This window comes from Muscardinus avellanarius, assembly GCF_963383645.1.
Source record: "Muscardinus avellanarius genome assembly, chromosome: 9".
In the NCBI taxonomy this organism is placed as follows: domain Eukaryota; kingdom Metazoa; phylum Chordata; class Mammalia; order Rodentia; family Gliridae; genus Muscardinus; species Muscardinus avellanarius.
The window spans coordinates 108,590,055-108,610,962 of record NC_137795.1 but is presented as its reverse complement, the minus strand read 5'-3'; the positions used below and the strand labels follow the sequence as shown (position 1 = coordinate 108,610,962).

Sequence of the window (20,908 nt, the reverse complement as noted above, 5' to 3'; positions counted from 1 at the left end):
TGGGTGGGCTCGGAGGAGTTTATTGTCGGCCCCCAGGGCTCCCTCAGGACTGGGGCAGGTTCCTACACCGGCCTGTAGGTCCCGTTGTAGCTGAAAGGGGGAGGCGTCAAGCAGTCGCTGTCCTCAGGAATCCAGCGCTGCACGTAATTGGGGCCCTTGTCCCGGGGCCACACGATCACCGTGTCTCTGGACGCCAGGGATGGGTCCTCTGGGAAGAAGTTGAAGGGCCGGAGCAAGAAGCCCACTGAGTTCCCCGGCGTGGCCGTGTTGGGGATGTCCTCTGCGTGAGGGATGTGCAGGAAGCCCACTGTCACCCAGGCCACCAGGTCCTGCGGGGGAGAGGGCGGGTATGCTGAGACGGCCCCACCTGACACGTCCCCCGGAACTCCAGAAACTTCCGGACACCAACCTGAGCCCAGTTTAAGGAGACAGGCAGATCGCAGTGACCTCTGAACTTGCCCTCCACACAGCAAGCCATGCTCCCGGGACCCGGGCCGGGCCCGGCAGAGGCGGGTGAGGACCCCAGGGGGGCAGGGCTGGGGAACCGGCCCATACCTCATTTTCGATGTTCTCGTTGTTATGGAGAAAATCCTCGAAGACCACGGGGGGGTCCCAGGGGTCGTTCTGGTTGTAGATGCTGCTGCTACAGCGCTCTGACTCCCGGTACTTGGTCACGGCCAGGGGGTACCTGTGGGCCGAGGGAAGCCAGGTGGTGCTGGGTGCAGACGCGGGTGATGATGGGGCAGTCGCTGCTTCCCCAGGATGAAGGAGCATCTCAGGGTGTCAGCAGCACTGCCCACTGCCCACCGTCCTCTGAGGCTCAGGAGCCGAGCGAGGGCTCCATACCCCAACAGACAGAAGACACATGTGCACACACACACGGACACACACACACACACACACACACACACACACACACACCCCGGAAGAGCCCCCTGGTCCCCTCACCTGGCCCAGGTGATGGCCCGCTCCTCCTGCCAGCCTGGGGGCAGCACCTGCTCTGCCATGGAGTGGATCTGCAGGCGGTAGCTGCGCTCGTGGCCCCAGGGGTTTGTCTTGGGGCTGGTGAAGAGCAGGTACTTGGGCAGAGTCCGTCCGAAGCGGAAGGCCGCCTGGCGCTCCCGGGGGTACCGCGTCTGCTGGAGTGTGGGCTGCACCAGGCGGTGCCCTGGGCTCCAGGGGTTGGTGATGTTTTCTAGCTTCATCTGCAGGGTCTGGAAGCTATTCTCGGTGCCTGGAGGCATGCGGGGGTCAGGGGAAGGAGAGTCAAGCCCCTGGGCCGAAGCCTCCCCTCCGCCCTGGGGTCTGACCCTGGATCCTCTCCAGTGGCCAGGAAGAGGAGGGTGCTGGGGCGTGCCCTGAACTCGCTGTGGGAGGGAGCGAGGGTGGGATTTAAACCCCCCAGACCAGAGGGCTGGTCACAGCGCAGGCAGTGACTCCAGTACTGTGCCAAGCCTGCTGGCTGTGGTTGTAACCCCAGAGAAGGGACGCTGTCCTTCTCCAGGTGGGAGATGCTGTGCCCACTGCACTCTGGGCAGAGAGGTGAGTGGCGCTGAGTGGGTGGGAGCCACACAGCTGGTTCTGTGCCGTTAAGGGACTTGATGCCACCCCCCTAGGGCCAGCTCACTCACCCAAGAGACAGAGTATTCCAGATGGCCCTGGGCTCCATCCCAAAGTGCGCGCAGTGACTTCCCTGCTCCGCCTCGTGCACGGCTTATTTGTTTAATATATCGTGGCAGGGAGTACTGGGGATTGAACCTAGGTGCCTTCTACCTCCAAGCACACCCCCAGCCCCTTTTATTTTGAAACAGGGTCTTACTATTGCTGAAGCTGGCCTTGACCCTGTGCTCCTCCTGTCTCAGCCTCCCAAGTACTGGGTCTACAGGCATGAAACACTGTGTCTGGCTTCATGTACATCTTTCTACTGAATTTACCCACAGCGCTCAGCTTAGTACCAGTGCAAGGCACACTGTTGCATCTGGCCGGCCTTCCTTCCTTTTCCTTTCTTCCTTCCTTCCTTCTTGTACTGGGGATTAAACCCAGCACCCCCCCCCCTTTCTTTTGCTTTGAAACAGGGTCTCGCTAGGTTTCTGAGGGTCTTGCTAAGTTGCTGAGGCTGTACTTTTTTTTTTTCAGTACTGGGGATGGAACCCAAGGGCATTGTACCTACAAACTACACCCCAGCCCTATTTTTTAGTCTTTTTATTTTTAAAACAGGGTCTCACTGAGTTGCAAAAGGACTCGCTAAGTAGCTGAGGCTGTCTGCAAACCACAATCCTCCGGTCTCTGCCTCCCCAAAGCGGGGATGACAAGTGTGGGCCACCACGCCCGGCTGTTCTTGAATGTATGATCCCTTTGCCTCAGCCCCCCAAATACGGGGTCACAGGCTTCACCTGGTTCCCTTCCACTGTTTCAGGAGCACACAAATCCTAGCTTTATCTCCTCAGAAGCAGGCTGGGGAAATGCTCCTGATCTCTGGCCACAGTTTTGGCGCCGCCCCCTCCTGAGGTGCTTGGTATCAGCCGTGTCCAGGTGTCTGCCCGGGAGCGTCTGGCTTCAAGTCCTACCTGCCACGTCCAGGTCGACGCGATAATGCACCAGGTGGGTGTGCATGTTGCCCAGCAGGTGGGTGTGCAGGCGCGTGCCATGGCGCAGCCCCTCGGGGGTGTAGAAGGTGGCGTGGACGTAGCCGGTGGCGTGCATCTTAGCCTCCATCACCCCATTAGAGTAGAAGATGAAATCCCAAATGTAATCATAGTTGTAGACAGTTGAGGTGGTCCGCAGCACCAGCGCTTGGCCCTTCAGCCCCGCGTAGAAGTTGAAGCCGTTGCTGAAGTTGGAATCAAAGTGGCGCCGCAGGGGCACCCCAGTGGGCATCTCAAAGAGACAGAGGGCTCGGGGATAGTGGACGGGGCCGTCAGCGTCGTAGTAGTGGAAGGCGTCCAGGAAGGTGGCGGTCTCCGGGCAGTCGACGCCCGGGGCTAGCTCGTGCGTGACGGTGCCCAGGCCCCAGCCCACGTCTATGTACTTGGTCTGCATGCCCGCCGGGGTGTGTCCCCCATACAGCGCTACGGCCTCTTGCACGCTGACCTCGTAGGCAATGCGCTCCCCTCCGAAATGCACGTTCAGCACCTGCAGCCCGGAGGAGGAGCACAGCCGGAAGGCAAAGCTCCAGCTGCCGTAGAGAACTGAGTTACCCTCCAGGCTATAGCGGGGGCCGTGGGGCTGGACCAGGCGGGGGCCCCCCTTATCCATGAGGGTGGGGGAGTTGCCGCGGAGCTTGTAAGAGGAGAAGAGTGGCGGCCCCTCGGGGCTCTCGCCTGCCTGGCCCTTGGGCAGCGCCCCCTCGAGGACCACTGCGTCCACCTCTCCGTCTGCGTACTTCTGAGCCAGCTCTTCTGGGCTGCGGTAGAACTTCCCGTTATACCAGACCTTCTCCACTGTCCAGTGCTGGGCGTTAGGGCTCCCATGATCCACCAGGAGCTCCAGCCCGGTGGGGTGCAAGAAATAGCCTTCTACATAGCGCTGTACGATAAACCAGCTGCGGCGTTGGCCGGACGCCAGGCCTCGGGGGGCCACGTCGGTGAAGGTCAGGCACCGGTCAGCGCAGTCCAGGAATGAGAAAGCCGTGGTGTCAAGGAAAAACTGATGCAGGGGCTTGGTGGCCTCCTGCAGGGTGTGGTGGAGGAGCGCGTACTCTGCCTCCGAGATGGGCCTGGAGGCCCAGGAGCGCTGGTGCCCGGGCCGGGGAGACAGCGTCCTCATGTAGTACGGCCACGGCAGGGGCCCCACAGCAAACTCGGTGATATTGGGGTGCTCCTGGGCTCCAAAGAAGATGATGGCCCGGGCTTCACGAACAGGGCGCCTTGCTCCTTGCTCCAGGAATTTCAGCACGTGTTGCTTCTTGGGCAGCAGCATTTCGATGAGGAACACGGAGTTCTTGGCCACGGTCCGGGCCGCGGACGGCTGCAGCCGCAGCTCCTTCCTGGAGTGCAGGAAGCTGTGCACGGCCTTCAGCTCCTGGGCGCTCAGGTCCGCAAACACCTCGGCCTTGCCATGCAGGGTCCACGGGGGGCGCTGTCCCGCGGCCCAGCCCAGCACCAGGACGGTGGCCAGCACCAGGCTCTGCCGCCCCATGGCCGTGGAATGGAGCCAGTAGAGGGACTCAGCGGTTCTAGGGAGGAAATGGATTTCCTTCAGGCCGGCACCTCAGAGCACTGTGTCCTGTGGACTGAGCTCCCCCTCCCCAGCTCAACCCAGAGGCAGCGGGGGTCACGGGGACCCCGCGCGGTTCCCAGTGTTGCTTAGGCCCTGTCCGTGAGTCTGTCTGTTCTAATTTTTCTCTTTTTACTTTTTGCGTTCTGGAAAAGGCATTTGTGGCCACACATCTAATCACACGTGTCGGGGACACAGCACACTGATTCCCTCAACAGCTGGTCTTCTGGAGAAGCTCAGCTTTGTTCATCCCTCGCTCACCAGCAATCAGCGCCCAGTTCGTATCTGCGCCTCCTCCCCACACTGGCTAAAACTCCACCCTGCCAAGGAACTCTGCCTTAGCCCTCCCGCCCTTGAACACTGTGGGACATAATTTACACTCACTGATACCACTGAGCAGTTCTTGAGCCAGGAGCAGCGCCTGTGTCTTCGGGCCCCTGCATCATCTGACGAGCTGGCAGGCCACGGGGGCCGCTGCTCCTCTTTGTTTGGTCTTCTGGCCCTGGTGGGCCCCAGCTCACAACCCCAGACTCCCATGCTGCTCTGGTTTTGCTCCCTGGACAGGGCCCACCCTGGGGACTTCCCTCTAGGGGCACTGTCTTGTCCTTCTGCTGCTGGCAGGAGGACCTTGTGGGTTTTGTTTTTTTGTGTATGGTAGTACTGGGACTTGAACCCAGGGGCATAGGGGTGTTCTACCTCTGAGGTACACTCCCAGCCCTACTATTATTATTATTATTATTTTGAAACAGAGTCTCACTGAGTTGCTGAGGTTGGCAATCCTACAATCCTCTTGTCTCAGCCTCCTACTGGGCTTGGCCGTGTGTGTGTGTGTGTGTGTGTGTGTGTGTGTGTGTGTGTGTGTGTTTGAGGTACTAGGGATGGAACTCAGGGGCATTCTACCTCCGAGCTACAACTCCAGCCCTATTTTTTATTCTTTATTTTGAAATAGGGTCTCACTGAGTTGCAGAGGCCTCACTAAGTAGCTGAGGCTGCCTGAGAACCAAGAGCCTCCTGTCTCAGCCTCCCGAATGCCTGGATTACAAGCGTGCCCACCACGCCCAGCTTGGCCTTGTGTTTTAAGGGCCAGCCTGGGGGAGCAGGTAAGACAGGGGCTGCTGGGTGAAACAGGAGCCAACAGGAGGGTCTGAGTGGAGCACTCATTCATTCTATTACTAAACTTCAGCTAGGCCTCTTTGCTCCGCTTTGCTGGGCATTCTACCTCTGAGCTACACCCCCAGCCCTTTTTACTTACTTACTTTCTTACTTACTTTATTTATTTATTTATTCTGTGATACTGGGGATTGGATCTAGAAGCATTCTACCTCTGAGATACACCCCCAGCCCAATTTTATTTCTTATTTGAAAACAGGGTCTTGATAGGTTGGTGAGAGTCTCACTACTTGCTGAGGTTATCCTCAAAACTGCGATCCTCCTGTCTCAGCCTCCCAAGTGCTTCGGTGCCACCACGCCCAGCCCTTTTGCTAAGATAGCACACACTGCTGACCTCAAACCTGCGATCCTCCTACCTCGCCTCCCAAGTACTGGGATTACAGCTATGTGCCATTGTGCCCAGCTCCAGGCCCTTTTTTTTTAATATTTCATTTTGTAGAGGAGTTTTGGGTTCATGGCAGGACAGGCAGAAGGGACAGAGAGCTCAGTGTGTCCCCTCTCCCTGCTCTTCCCCACTGTCCACGTGCCCAGCACGCTCCGGTTGTTACAGCGGTGCAGACAGCGACAGACCCCACTGCTCCCATTGGGCTCGCACTAGGTATGGATGTTCAGTGGATTTGGACAATGTATAGTGCCAGCTTCACTGCCACAAACATCCTCTGTGCTCTACCTCTTCACCCCCAGCCCCTGCCAACAGCTGGTCTTTACCGTTTCTGGGTTCGGCTTTCCTGGCATGTCCTGCGGAGGGAACCTAGCGCAGCCTTTCTGGGCTGGCCTCTGGCTCAGGAGCATCACCCAGGGGACCTCCTTTATCCTGGCCTCCTCTCTTGGCCAGCCTGCTCCTCCTCACACCTCCTCCCACACCCAGCACCCTGGAGCCTCCGCAAGCCTTCTTCTGCTGGCTCTGGGCTCGGGCTCTCGGGCCTCCTCCCCAGCCTTCCTTGTCCCCTTCCCAGCCAGCCCTTCTCGTGCCCCATCAACGCACCTGTGTGCTCTGTCCGTCCGTCCGTCTGTCCAATGTGCCTCTGCCGCTAGACTTTGTTCCTGGGCGCTGACCCCTGACTCCTTCTTGAAGTCTATTGGACCCCGCCCTGCAGGGAGGGACAGGGCGAGGTCTGGGCCGGGCAGGCTGGGGGCCTGAGGGGTTTCCTCGGTGGCACCATGTCCTTCAGCTATTTCCGTGTGATCTTCCCTGGCACAGTGCCACTTCCCACGAGACTCGTGCCCGGCTTTCTCTGTTCCGAGCTACCCAGTGCCACAGTCTGTTCACATCGGGAGTGTGTTTCAGAGGTCGGAGATGAGGAGAAGGGAAATTCTCTTGCTGGTTGTCTTACCTGAAGCAGTCACATGGACTGAGGCAGGGGCTGAGAGGCACTGAGAGGCGCCGCAAAGCAGGGTTCCACCCACACGCAGCACAGGGGGCCGGTGGGCGAGCTGGGAGGGGGAGGCAGGAGCGAGCCTCTGAGGAAATCTTTTTACCATCTCTATGACACTGATAGGAGTCATAAAGAAGGGAGAATGGAGCTGGGGAGAAAGTTCCTCAGGATGACTTGGCACAGGAGAAGGGAGGGGTGGGGGTGCCCCTCTGCAGGGCGGGTCAGAAACAGTGGCTCGGCTGGGTCCAGGGGCAAACATGGGGGCGGGGAGCTGCCAGCGGAGTTGGACCTGAAGGAGCCCAGTGGTCCTTACCCCTTGGTCTCCAAGACGGATGCTGGGAGGTTGCTTTCTGGTTGGGGATTATGTGGAGTTTGCGTTTCTCATCACTCTCCGGTGCTTGCATTCATTGTAAGTCGGTTCAGCGTTTATTGGCAGCAAGATGAAGGGAGAAGTCAACTAGTTAACTTGATATTCAACACGTAATTCTTGAAGGTCTTTGGTATCTCTGAGGAGGGGATTATCTTTAAATGCTGAAAGGATGTGGCTGCAAGGAGAATGAAAGCCTACATCTCTGGGCCTTCACGTCCCCGAGGGTGAGAGCGGAGGGGTCTCGGTATGGGCTCACTGAGACCAAGGGGACCTGGGAGGGCTGGGGTCAGGAGAGAGGCCAGTTCCCAGGCAATCTGACTTTGAGAAGTCTGAACTGTTCGGACAAAGTTACTGACATGAAGACAGGCTGAGAGAGAAGACAGATTAAAAGTGAGGGGCCGTGTGCAGAAGAATGAGGTCAGACCCTTACCTCACACCACACACAAGCATGGACTTGAAACGGATCAAAGACCTAAATGTAAGAGCTAAAAGCATAAGCTCTTAAGAGAAAACACAAATAAATCCTCTTGATCTTGGGTTTGGCAAAGGCTTTTTAGATATAATCCCCAAACACAAAAATCGGAAGAAGAAAAAAACCCCAGATAAACTAGACACCATCAGTATGAAAAACTTGGTCTTGTAAGGACCGTCAGGAATGTGAGAAGACAACCCATAGGATGGGGAGAAGTCATTCAGGTTTAAAAAAGAATTATACCTAGATTAAAGAACATACAACTCATGAATAAAAAGACAAAGAGCCCAACTGAGAAATGGGCGAAGGATCTGAACAGACACTCCTCTGAGGGAAACAGCAGTAGACATGTGGAAAGGTGCTGGGCACCATTAGTCGCCAGGGAAGAGAACGTCAGAACAACCCCAAGAGCAGTCAAATCCCTAGTGACTATTTGAAATATTCAGCGAATTATTGTCAACTCATTTTCCTACTCAGACACGGAACGCTGGACGTTACTGCTCCTATCTGAATGCCCCCACACGGCACTAGCCGTCCCTTTCCAGTCCCCCCGCCCAGGCTCTGGTGGGGCTGCCACTCTGTTCTCTACGTCTGTGGGATCAGCTTCTTGGCTTCCACACACAAGTGAGAACATGCGGTATTTGTTTTGTTTTTTTTTGAGCTATGATCTCTTTATTTGTTTGTTTTTTTGGTGGTACTGGGGGTGGAACCCAGGGTCTTTCTACCTCTGGGCTATACTCCCAGACCTTTTTTGTACTTTATTTGGAAACAGGGTCTCACTAAGTTGCTGAGAGCCTCACTAAGTAGCTGAGACTGGCTTCGAACCCATGTGATCCTCCTGTCTCAGCCTCCCAAGCGCGGGGATTACAAGCGTGCGCCACCACACCCGGCGTCGGTATTTGTTTTTCTGTGCCCCAATTATTTCATTTGGTATAAGATGCTTCAGTTCCATCCACGTTGTTACAAATGAAAGAATTTCTTAATACAAAGATATTACAAACGTCCAAGATATAGAGGTACCAAGTACCTTGACCATTACGCAGTATACACGTGTACTGAAGTGTCACGCTGTACCCCATAAATGTGTACAGTGACTCTGTGTCAGTTAAAAATAAAAATACTATGTTTGATGGTAGCACATACTTATTTCTCTTATGTACATAATTTGGGTGAAATTTCTGGGTCACAGGGCGGGCATATGTTTCAGTTTTATTAAATACTATCAAAATGTTATCCAAAGTGATTGTACTAATTTAAAATCCCACCAACAATGAGAGTTCCAGATGCTCCACGTTCTCTCTTGAAATTATTAGACTTTTTTTGTTTTGCTTCAAGAAATGTGCGTGTATGTATGTTGCCAGGGATTGAATCTGGGATAATCTATGTCTAAGGTACATCCTAAGCCCTATTTTAAATTTTTTTTGTTTGGAAACAGGGTCTTGCTACGTTCATATGAGCCTTGCTAAATTTCTTTTTTTATTCTTATGTGGGTCATACTGAAAACAGCACACATTCAGACTGTGCCGGGGGCCCTCCCCCCACTTCCCCTGCTCCCCTCCCAACAATGCGTGTCCAGGTTGACCACACTACATCCATACTTTTATGCATATTCGAATGTACTCTGTGTGTGTGTGTGTGCACTAAATGAACACCTAAGATATTTAAACTATACTTTATTATGTTATGCCTCAATAAACAGTTTTAAAAAATGAAAAAATATAAATAAGAATATAACAAAGCAACAATGAAATATCACTCCACACCCATAAAATGATTAGAATCACCAAGGGAGCAGGGCGTGGTGGGCACACGCTCGTGATCCCAGCACTCGGGAGGCTGAGATCGGAGGATCGCGGGTCGCGGACAGCCTCAGATGCTTAGTGAGACCTTGTTTCAAAATAAAGAATAAAAAATAGGGCAGGGGGTGTAGCTCGGAGGCCGAATGCCCCTGGGGTCCATCCCCAGACCCGCAAAAAAAAAAAAAAAAAAAAAAAAAGAAGAAGCAAGTGATCTAATAGCAGAAGCCTGTACACACGTGTTTATAGCGGTATCATTAACAATCGCCCAAAGGTGGAGAAACCCCAAATGTTTACCAACAGTTAAGTGAATAAGCAAAAGGTGGTAGACCCACACAATGGAATATTATTCAGCCATAAAGAGGAGAGAACTCCTTAACTCCTGATACCTAGCACAACATGGCTGAACCTTGAAACCATTTTGTTAAATGAAAAAAATCCGGTCGCAAGGACCACATATTATTTGATTCCACTTAAGGCGATGTCCGGCATGGGCGGAGGTCTGTGGAGGGCACCGAAGCACATTAATGATTGCTGAGGGCTGGGAGTGGGCGGGATGGAGTGAGAGCCGATGGCATGAGGTTTCTTTCTGAGGTGATGCGGGTGTCCTACAATTGACTGCTGAGGGCTGCCCAGATCCGGGAACTCACTGCAGGGCCGCACAGCGTTCAGCGGGTGAACTGTGCGGCATGAACAAAGAGTCTCAATACAGCTGCTTCTAAAAGAGCGAAAGGACTAATATCTAGAACACACGAAGAATGCCTTCACGTCAGCCAAAAAGAGGCAGCCATCTCCATGGGAACCTGGGGAGAGAGTCGCAAAGGCACCTTGCAGAGGAGGGAACCCGAAGGGTCAAAGAAAATGCCCTAGTGTTTAAAGAACGCAAAGTGCCTGGCATGGGGGCACACACTCGTAATCCCAGCACTTGGGAGGCTGAGACAGGAGGATCGCGGTTTGCAGCCAGCCTCAGCTACCTAATGAGGCCCTTTGCAGCTCAGGGAGACCCTGTTTAGAAATTAAAAAAAATACATAGGGCTGGGGGTGAAATGTAGAGGTCGAATGCCCCTGAGTTTCATCCCCAGTACCGCAATCAATCAATCATCCAACCAACCAATCAATCAACCAATATAAATAAAATAGGGCTGGGACATAGGTTGGAAGTAGAACAGCACTCTCCGGAACCCAGCCGCAGCGGGAGAGCTACCAGATACTATTTCCATATGAAGTTGAACATGGCAGAAGAAGAGGATTATATGTCGGATTCCTTTATTAATGTGCAAGAAGACATCCGGCCAGGGTTGCCGATGCTGAGGCAATCCGAGAAGCCCGTCGAAAAGAAGAAAAGTAACAAGAAGCTAATTTGAAGAACAGGAAGAAGAGTTTGAAAGAAGAAGAACAAGAAAGACGTGACATTGGGTTGAAGAATGCACTTGGCGCTGAAAACAAAGGGTTTGCTTTGCTCCAAAAGATGGGCTATAAAAGCGGTCAGGCTCTCGGCAGGAGTGGAGAGGGTACTGTTGAACCAATTCCTCTGAATGTGAAAACAGGGAAAAGTGGCATTGGGCATGAAACATTATTAAAACGAAAAGCAGAGGAAAAATTAGCAAACTACAGAAGAAAGCTCCACATGAAAAGCCAAGCTGAAGAGAACGCTGCAGAACAGTTTCGGATGCGACTTAAAAATAAGCCAGATGAAATGAAGCTAGAAGGAGATCTTAAAAGAAGCCAGTGAGCCTGTCAGCAATTGGACACCCAGGAGAATATTCAGGTTCCCAGGGAGACATGGTACTGGTTAAGGCCTGAGGAGGAGACTGAAGAAGAGGAAGAGGAAGAAAAGGAACAGGATGAAGATGAATATAGGAGTGGAGATTTAAGTGTACTGGAAACACTACAAATATGGACTAGTTATTTAAGAGAAGAACATCTATATTGTATTTGGTGTGGAACGGCCTATGAAGATAAAGAAGACCTGTCTTCAAATTGCCCAGGACCAACTTCTGCAGATCATGACTAAGATTATGTTCAATAAAGTAGAAATTGTTTGTGTCAAAAAAAAAAAAGAAGTAGAACAGTGCTGGGTTAAATCCCCAGTAAAACACACACACACACACACACACACACACATACACACACACACACACACACACACACACTTGCTGGAAGACACAGGATGGACAGAGCCCCACACTAAAACACATACACCCAAAGCCAGCTGATACATTTTCAAGAATTGATATACATAAAGAATGACCGTAAAGGTCTTATAATGGGAGCCAGGGGTGTGGCACAAGCTTGTCATCCCAGCATTTGGGAGGCTGAGACAGGAGGATCGGGGTTCGCGGACAGCCTCAGCTACTTAGTGAGGCCCTTTGCAACTCAGTGAAACCCTGCTTCAAAATAAAGAAAGCTGGGCGTGGTGGTGCATGCAGAGGGTATAGCTCGGAGGTCAAATGCCCCTGGGTTTCATCCCCAGACCTGCAAAAATAAATAAATAAATAAATAAATAAAAAATAGCGCTGAGGGTGTAGCTTGAAGGTAGAATGTCCCTGGGTTCCATCACTGGTACTGCAAAAAAAAAAAAAAAAAAAAAAAAGGTCTTATAATGGGTTTTTTTGGATGGGAATGAGATTGGGACTATGTGTGTACATCTATACAACAGAGGCACACATACACACACATAAGAAAGAAGAAAGGCCCTCTGTGGCCTCTGTGGTCCGTGCTCAGCGGAGCTGGGAGGTCCAGCTCAGCTCGCTTCCGCCCTGGGTGTTTTGGTGGCAGAGCGGCCGAGGAGACGGGCCGAGCCATGGCTGGTCAGCAGAGTTGCGTGGCGGTGCCTGGGAGCAGCCACACCAGGCCTCCCATTGCGGAGAAGTGGTGTGAGGGCAGGAAGTAGTTTTGCTTGCAGCTGGGAGCTGGGGCCTGTGAGAAGCTGCCAATATTTTATGAGCCCTTAGGAAGAGCAATATTACAAGATAGCATAGACCCAATAGACAGGCGTGGTACTTGAGGGCTGGTCTGCAGGGCAGGAAGGAGATGCCCCTCAGGACTGCAGTCCCCCAAGTATTGGGCCCCGGCCCCTCTCAATTAGCTTCCTTGGGCTGTTGTAACCACAAACCGGGGGCTCAAGGTGACAGAACTGGATTCTGTCCCAGTTTCAGACGCTTGGGAGTCTAAAGCAGGCAGTACCCTGCTCCCTCCTCTTCTGGGGTGGCTGGCCATCGTGGCGCTCCGGGGCTCCCTGGTTTGTGGCTACCCCGCTCCAGCCTCCACCTCTGTCCTCGCGTGCTGTCCTCCGCTGTATCTCTGTCTTTTCTGTTCTTACAAGACACATCACTGGATCCACCACCTCCCACCCCACTTCACCTTAACTGATTCATCCACGATGGCCCTCTTGCCAGATAAGGTCCCAGACTGAGGCCCGGAGGGACAAGAATCTGGGGGCACCCTGCACCCTTTCCACGGGCCCCTGGTGAGTAAGTCTAAGGCCCGCTGTCTCCAGGTGGCTCAGGACCCCCAGAGGAGCCCGCGTGGCCGGGGATGGGCAAGGCTGAGGGGAAGGAGGACCCTCTGGGTGGGAGCAGTGGTGGCCCAGCTGTGGAGCTGATGTTTATCGCAAGTTCTCAGGACACGGAGCGGGGTCATCGCTGCAAGGTCTCTGTGGGTTATGTCACCGTGCTGGGGAGGGGGGTGAGGGCGGGTAGCTAGAGTAAGGAACCCCTAGTTATAGAAGTGCGGGGTGAAGGCGGACTTGGGGGATTGCAATGGAGACCCAGGAGAAGGGCGTTCAGGAGAGAACCCAGAAAAACAGGCGACTGGGATCCTTGCGCAGGACAGCTGGGGCGGGGCCCCTGATTCTGATCCTGACCTGCACATGGCCTGGAACCTGAGGTGTAGGATCCCAGGCTCGGGCTCCTTGCCATCTCTCTTCCCTGGCTCACCAAGATGGCTGCTGGCCCCTCCCTATGCTATCGGGGATTTTGACAACTGGGGACATGTCCTCCCTCTCGGGGTTAATGATTGGTGACAGTTACAGATAGTGCTGGGGCAAAGATTGTTCTTCTGATGTTCTTGGCTGCCTACCTTCCTTAAAGGGGCAGAACGCTGCCCTGGGGGACTAGGTGTGGAGGGAGGCAGGAACAGCAGTCTCAGGGAGAGGGTCACATGGTGGGAAGATGGATTCGGAGTCCCGGGATTAGTTGGCCAGAATCACAGCTCTCAGGTCTCCTGGCTAGATTCCGATGTTTCGGTTTGTGAAGGTCACCACGCATCAGAGATCAGAAGAGATAATCTAGAGAGCGGGATTTTTCGATGGGACCATAAGAAAAAAACAGGGCCCTGGCTGCTGGTACCTATAAGGGGTGAGCCAGGGTAGTTGCTGGATTAGATATTTTTCTTATTCTTTTTTTTTTTTTTTTTTTTTTTTGGTAGTGGCACTTGTACCCAGGGGCATTCTATCTCCAGGCTATATTCCCAGCTCTTTTAATTTTGGAACAGAATTTCACCAAGTGGCCAAGGCTGGCCTCGAACCTTCAACCCTCCTGTTTCAGCCTCCCAAGTACTGGTATTACAGGTGTGTTTCATCACACTCGGCTGCTGGATTAGATTTTTATGCTAACAAAGCCAGTATTGTAGGGTTTTTTTTTTTGTGTGTGTATGTGGGTCTGGGGATGGAACCCAGGGGCATTCTACCTCTGAGCTACACCCCCTGCCCTACTTTTTATTCTTTATTTTGAAACAGGGTCTCACTAACTTGCAGAGGGCCTCACTACGTAGCTGAGGCTGAGTATTGTAGGTTTTGTCCCTGATTAGGGAAGACCGCTTTGCAAAGAGGAAATCCTGCCATGCCTCCAAAGCAGTGGCTGTGGCAGGTCTAAGGGCGGGGGCCACCCCACCCTAGTGGGGGAACCCCTCCAGGTGGCTGGCCGCCCCCCCCAGCGGCCGCAGGACTGTTGAGTTTATTTCTGGAGCACGCTCTCTGTGCCAGGCTGCTTCTGGGGCCTGCGGCACATCAGTGAACAAAAATAAATCTGTGGGGCTCGCATGTTGGGAGCGCTGACCGGCCAGGAACATGTGTATCAACCAGGACAGCTGCTTGTCAGTTAACAGCAGGCTGAGTCCCAGGAGCTGCATCTGGGAACTGGACCTTCCCCAGTTCTCCCTCCCATCCCGGCCTGCGTAGACAGTGTGTGTGAACAGTGTGGTCTGTGAACCCCGACTTTTCCTGGTGGGAATCTGGAACCCCCGTAGTTGGGCTGCACCTGTGAATGTTGGGGCCTACGTGACCAGCCCCGACCCACACCCTGGCTCCGCGTTTCTACCTCCTGGGCAGATGTCTGCACAGTGCGCGGGGCTGGTCACACGGACAGCCTGAGTAGACACTCCAGCTTCGCCTGCTCCTGGAGATTAAAGGTGACTAAGTTTGGGGGTCACAGAGCTTCGCCGTCGGCCCCTCGGGGTTGGCCTCAGTTCATGTGCGGGTTATGATGATGGGATGGCGGTCTACTGGACTCTGCAGAGACCACTTTTGCTGAAAGCATCGGCTCCTCCCCTGAGCCTGCAGCTGTCCCACGGTGGCTGGGCGGTATGGGCAGGCTGGGCATCTGGCCTCATTCTGTGTCTGTCACTGCCTTCAAATCTGGATCAGATTCTGCTCAGTTCTGCACGCAGACCTGTCGATCATTTAAAAAGTGTTTTGTCTGGCGCTACAGTAAGTACAGTATGGGGCTAGCTTGACCTAGACTGTCCTGTCTGTTTTCCTGACCGTGGAAACACCAGACCATGGAGACATTACGAGAGGTGGCGCCAAGGTCCCAGAAGGTCACCCCTCCCAGAAGGGACAATTCCTCCCCTTCTCCAGCCTCTCCCTCAGTACTCCACCCTGGATCGGTGACTGCTCAGTCCCTGGCGTGGAGAGAAGCCCATGTATGAGCACAGGTTTCCTCTTCTCAATTCTTTGGCCCCTTGAATAAAGTCTTTCCTTCTCCCCAGCTGTCTGTGACTGGTTTTTCCATGGGATGGGATGAGCCTCCGGACCTGGGTTGAGCAATAGGTCCCTGGGAGGGGGAGCCGAGCAGGACCCTCCAGGTTCTGCGGGGCGTCCCTGTCCCTGCTGACCCCAGGGCCGCTGGTCCTGGCCGTGGGCTGGCCCAGGGAGGCTCTGAGCATGCGGGTGGCCTGAGGCCCGGCACAAGCCCTCATGAAGGCGTCAGTCGGTGGTGGCAGTACAAAGCAGAGAACAGGTATCAGTACAGATTGCTGGAGGGGCCCGGAGCTCACGGGAGACGCCCAGCAGGGCGCCTGGCTTTCCCTCGGAGAGGGTGGGAAGCCTTTGGCAGGTTTGTGTAAGGCGGCACTAGCCGCCCTCCTGCAAGACGGTCTGGCTGTGCTGCTGGGAAGGGGCCAGCGTGGAGGCCTGTTGGAGGAGTCCTGTGAGCGATGACAGTCATCAGGGCCAAGGGGTAGATGTGGTAAGGGGCAGGCAGGGTCTGGATACACTGGGAAGAGGCAGCAGGACTTGCTGAACCATGGGAGAGAGAGGAGAGGGGACTACGTCAAGCTGTTTGGCATTCTTGTTCAAAGGGTGGCCGGTCTCACTAAGTTGCTGAGGCTGGCTCCAGATATGCTGGCCTCCTCCTGTCTCAGCCTCCCAAGTCCTGGGATTGCAGGTGTGCGTCCCTGTGCCGGGGGTGGCCCCGGCGGGCTGACGGCTTCGTGGTCAAGCCCCACATTCTACCCTCCCCGAAGCTGTGACGCGGCCCGGGATCCCAGTAGATGCCTCAGAGGCCTTCCCTCCCCAGAGCTCTCTACATTTGCCTTGTAAAATGTATACTGCATTTTTTAAAGCAAAGGAAAAAACACCAAGCAGTCCAGACAATCAGGAAGCAAAAGCTAAAATATGTTGCCAGCCCTTGAGATACACAGTGTGTGTGCCCGCCTGGGTGTGCCCGGCCTGGTGTGGTGCAAGATGCTTCCTGGGAGGCCAAATCGCTCTCCCACTGAGGACCACTGGCCCACAGCTAAGCCCTCCTACTTCGTACCTGGAAATTGCCGGAGTCTCCCTGGCTCCCTGGCTCTCACCTGAAACCCCAGTTACCCACTGGATGGAACACTAGCTATTGAATTTGTATTAAAACCCTCTTACGGTCCCGCCCTGGTCTTCTGGGTACTGAGATCACTGTTTTGATGATGAGAACGACCCAGGCGTACACAGAGGCAGCAGGTGGCGTTTTGGAAATCCTGGCGGCAGTGACGGCCTTTGTGCCAGCCCTTTGGGGGGCACGGTTTCAGAGGACACACAGTGGGCTGGTTACTGGGGTGGGAGGCAGAGTCGGGAGGTCTGGGTTCAAATCCAGGATCCGCCTCTTGTCGTTGTATAATGTGGGCAAAGCAGCCGGCTCTTTAAAATTCAATTTTCTCACCCATAAAATGGGATCATAGCAGACAGTAAGGGCCTGTTGAGAGGGCCAGATGAGACCAAGTGTATATAAGGCGCTTACCCCATGTCATCGAAACAGAAATCACTGGGTAAATGTTTGCTATTACGACACTGCTCGGGACAGTTCCTCCTTGCGGGATGTGGGAGGGAGGGCTTAAGCATCAGCACGGGGCTTCTTGCAGGGGTCTTGGGACGTGTGGGATATAGATTAGGATTTTTCTCCTTGTTCTGCTCTGTGAGACTGGAGATCCTTTTGGTTCACATCTGTCTTAGGAACAGAGTAGTTTCCTTAAAAAGCCTCTCATTCAGCCTTTTCTCTTCCTAAACATCTTAGTTTTCTGTCCAGGTGTTTCCCTTTTCCACACTATTGAGCCACTGGTTAGCTTAGGAATCGAAACTTCTGGAACCAGCCAGTCTGCAGCCAGCCCTGGCCTTGGACCCGTCAGGGGAAGCCAGGCTGTGCCCGCTGGCCGAGGGGCAGCCCTCCAGCCACTGAAGAGGTGGCTCTATGAACCTGCAATTGACCGCAGTCAGCACTGGTAATCAGCTAACCCTACAGAACAACCGCAGTTTCCTGCACGGTGTAGCAACCGGCCTCCTGTGGCTTTCCAATGGGCTGTGAAATTCTTTCTATCCTAATTCCTGAGTAGCTCTGGGTTCCTCCCTGTCCCACAAGGCACTGTCTGCATCAGGGGCTCCCAGCCGTGGCCTCACTGATATTTGGAGCCTGATAACTGTTTTGGGGCGTCCTGTGCACTGTAGGATGTTTAGCAGAGCCCCTGGGCTCTGCCCACCAGATGCCAGTAGCACCTGCCTCCCCTACCCAAGTGTGACAACCAAAAATGTCTTCAGACATTTCCAGATACTTCCTGGGAGGCAAAACCGCTCTCCTAAAGACCCACTGGTCTACGTTGAAACTCTCCTGACTTGCACCTGGAAACTGCTGGAACCTCCTGGACCCCCGGCTCTCATTTGGAGGCCCTCGGATCCCTCTGCTTTCTCTACATTGATCTGACCCTGTCCCTTGCCCCCTTCAGTGGGTTCCGGTTGCCTACTGCATGAAATATCAGCTATTTAATTTGGCATTAAAACCTTCTTACAGTCCAGCCCTGGTCTTCCTGATGTGCCTAGCACCCCTGCCCCCAACTCCGCTCTGGCCGTCCAGGTGCTGCCAGGCTCCCGGGGCTCCGGCCTCTGCTGCCTCCTGCCTGCCCTCCCTCCTCGCTCCTCAGCGAGTGCGTTCCTGGAGGCTCAGCACCTAGGCCTTCTGGCCCGTTGCATCGCCACGCAGCTGCTCTCCTCGCCCACGCGGTTCCAGGGGATGGTCCATCTTCCTGGTTGTTCTGGCTTTCTTTCTTTCTCTTTTAAAATACTTTCATCGGTGCATTGCAATTATTCATCCGAGTGAGGTTCAAAGTCAGCACGCACCCAGGTCTTGGCGTGTCTCCACCGCTCCCCATACACCACAGTGAGATTAGCAGTGACAGCAGCATTCGTGGGCACAGCTTATTTGAAGCCTTCCCTTCATTTTCCTCCCCGCCTCCCTCCCCTGTCTCGTTTCCACTGTCCTCCTGGCCTCCCCATTATCTGGAGTCCTTTTTTCCCCAACTTTCTCTTCGCTTTCACATATGAGAGAAGACAGCTGCTCCTGCACCTTCTGAGCCTGGACGATCTCACTTCGCTCAGCGTTCTCTAGTTCTGTACATTCACACGGCTTTCTACCATCTATACCCGGGTCTTCTGCTCTGTCCTTGGGGTCAGGGACTACATCGTACTTTATTCAAATACACAGAGATCCACGCAGCCCGGGGTATACAGTGGTGTTCATTTTTAAATTTATGGAGTAAAAGAACAGAAGGTACAGGCCAAGAAAATGGGAGAGATATAGGTACAGGCAAGTTTTAATCACCATGTGGTATGAGAAAAAAGAAATAAATGGAATAAAGAAAGAAAGGAAGGAAAGAAGGAAGGAAGGAAGAAAAAAATGTTTAGGCAGTACGGCTTCAACTAAGTTACTATTGAAGGAGGGTCCAATCCTTGACCCAGCCAGCTGCAGTCTGTCTCTCTTTGACCCGGTCCTCTCTGAGGTGCTCTCTTCCATACATCTGAAAGGTAAACGTCCTTCCATGGAGACTGAATTTGCTCCCTGAGCCTGGGTGATTCCCTGGGCAACCAGACTCCATGACCGATCCCAAGATAATGAGCAGCCAGCCCGGCTCTTGCCTGTATATTTCCCTCTATAACCCCAAAGCTGTAGGTCACATTTTAAAGATCTGCCTTCCCAGTGCAGCCGCTCTGGGAATAAATTCCTTCCCTGCTTCAACGGCACGTGTCTCCTGTCTGGCAGATGGGATGAATGGCCGAGCCGGGTCCACTGGGACTCCCAGAGTTGTGTCTGTGGCCTAAGACTCTGGCAAGACCATTAAGATGGCCTCCCAAGCCAGGCATGGTGGTGCAAACCTGTAATCCCAGTACTTGGGAGGCTGAGACAGGAAGATCACAGGTTCAACACCAGCCTCAGCAATCCAGAGATACTCTCATGTAGCTCAGAGGTAGAATGCCCCTGGGTTCAGTTGCCAGCAAAACACACACACACACACACACACACACACACACACACACACACACCCTCAAGAAGGAGCGTTGGGAGGACCCTAGGGAAGAGTCCTCACTGGGTCTTGGTCTCCCAGGGCCCCACACTCAGAAGGGCCTAGCCTCGGCTCAATCCTCTGGGTTTCTGTCTTAACATGCTTCTCTTTCAACAAAGGGCCCTGCCTTTTCAGTTTCTACTGGGCTCTGCAATTATGCCACCGGTCCTGGCTGGGGTTTAGAAGGTCAGGGTGGGGCCGTGAGGCTGGACCTTGTGGGAGTGAAGTTAGATTAACAGGGCTGATAGGTGAAGGAGTGGGCTGGAGGCCTCTATCTGCAGGTACCAGGAAGAGAGGCTCCTGGCATATGGGTGGCTGCGGCAAAGACACAAATGAGGCCAAAGTCTCAGATCCTCTGGGTCTGGCCTTAACCCTTGCTGGCTCCAGCTCCTTCCCCTTGGCCTCCTCCACAATGGCAAGGGATGGTGGAGCTCCGTTCCTCTTAACCCCCGACGTGCTGAAGCAATAGTGGCTGGCAAGGGGCCCCTTTTCTTTCTTTCTTTCTTTCTTTCTTTCTTTCTTTCTTTCTTTCTTTCTTTTTTGGTACTGGGGGTGGAACCCAGAGGCTTTCTACCTCTGGGCTATACTCCCAGACCCTTTTTTTATATTTTATTTGGAAACAGGGTCTCACTAAGTTGCTGAAAGCCTTACTAAGTAGCTGAGGCTGGCCTAGAAACTGTGCGATCCTCCTGTCTCAGCCTCCCAAGTGCGGGGATTACAAGTGTGAGCCACCACGCCTGGCTAAGGGATCCCTTTTCCAGGGACAAAATTGACCCTTTGTAGTGGCCCCAGAACTGGTTCAGGAAGATGGCTAAAGCCCAAGGAACCAGGTTGACTTGCATATCCTAACTGGCCTCAGAAGGCCATGGGCTGGACAAGAGCCTTTCAGACTATTGGTTTTTCTAAATGTAACTGTAATTTTTTTTTAATGTAAAATGTCAACAAGTCAATGGTGCCACACAAGATATTTTTATTTCTTTTTCTTAGGAGAAAGGAGTTTTATAGAAACTTTCACATTTTTTGCTACCACTCCTCTATGTCCAAGGTTGAAGGCAGGATATTTTGTAGGGTCCATCACATCTTCTTAATTGAAAAACAACTTATGCCATTTTTCTTCCAGCCTTGGACACATGGTAAACAGAGCCTCATGTACTATATATGATTCCACAAACAGGATAAAGAAATATGTAATACAGCAGCCTCTTACCTCAGGGAGGTGGAGAGAGGTGGACGGTTCATCGCTGGATTCAAACTGTGTTGTTTTCTTTTACAACTCTTGCAACTAAATCAAGCATGCATTCACAGGGTTAGCTGCTGCATAGTCTATCTGGTCCTTCCTTAGAAGAATGAAAAAATTTAAGAAGAACAAATGCCCCCAAGACTTCTGAAAAAGAAGTTAGCAGCTTCCTCGTCTGGGAGAAAAACT

At 53.3% G+C, this 20,908-nt stretch overlaps 1 protein-coding gene and 1 pseudogene across 2 annotated transcripts; one reads left to right on the top strand and one right to left on the bottom strand.

The window, feature by feature from the left end:
• Positions 1-62: 62 nt before the first annotated feature.
• On the bottom strand, positions 63-8,639 carry AOC1 (amine oxidase copper containing 1; the record flags this gene model as incomplete). The annotated part of the gene is made up of 7 exons (XM_080701289.1): positions 63-329; positions 556-688; positions 949-1,234; positions 2,568-4,174; positions 6,371-6,476; positions 6,720-6,819; positions 8,631-8,639. 7 exons carry the CDS (start codon positions 8,637-8,639, stop codon positions 63-65), a joined length of 2,508 nt encoding a protein of 835 aa, XP_080557415.1.
• A 1,992-nt stretch (positions 8,640-10,631) lies between these two features.
• On the top strand, positions 10,632-11,413 carry LOC308267143 (G patch domain-containing protein 11-like; annotated as a pseudogene). Its single transcript has one exon. The product of its transcript is annotated as a G patch domain-containing protein 11-like (transcript).
• Positions 11,414-20,908: the final 9,495 nt, after the last annotated feature.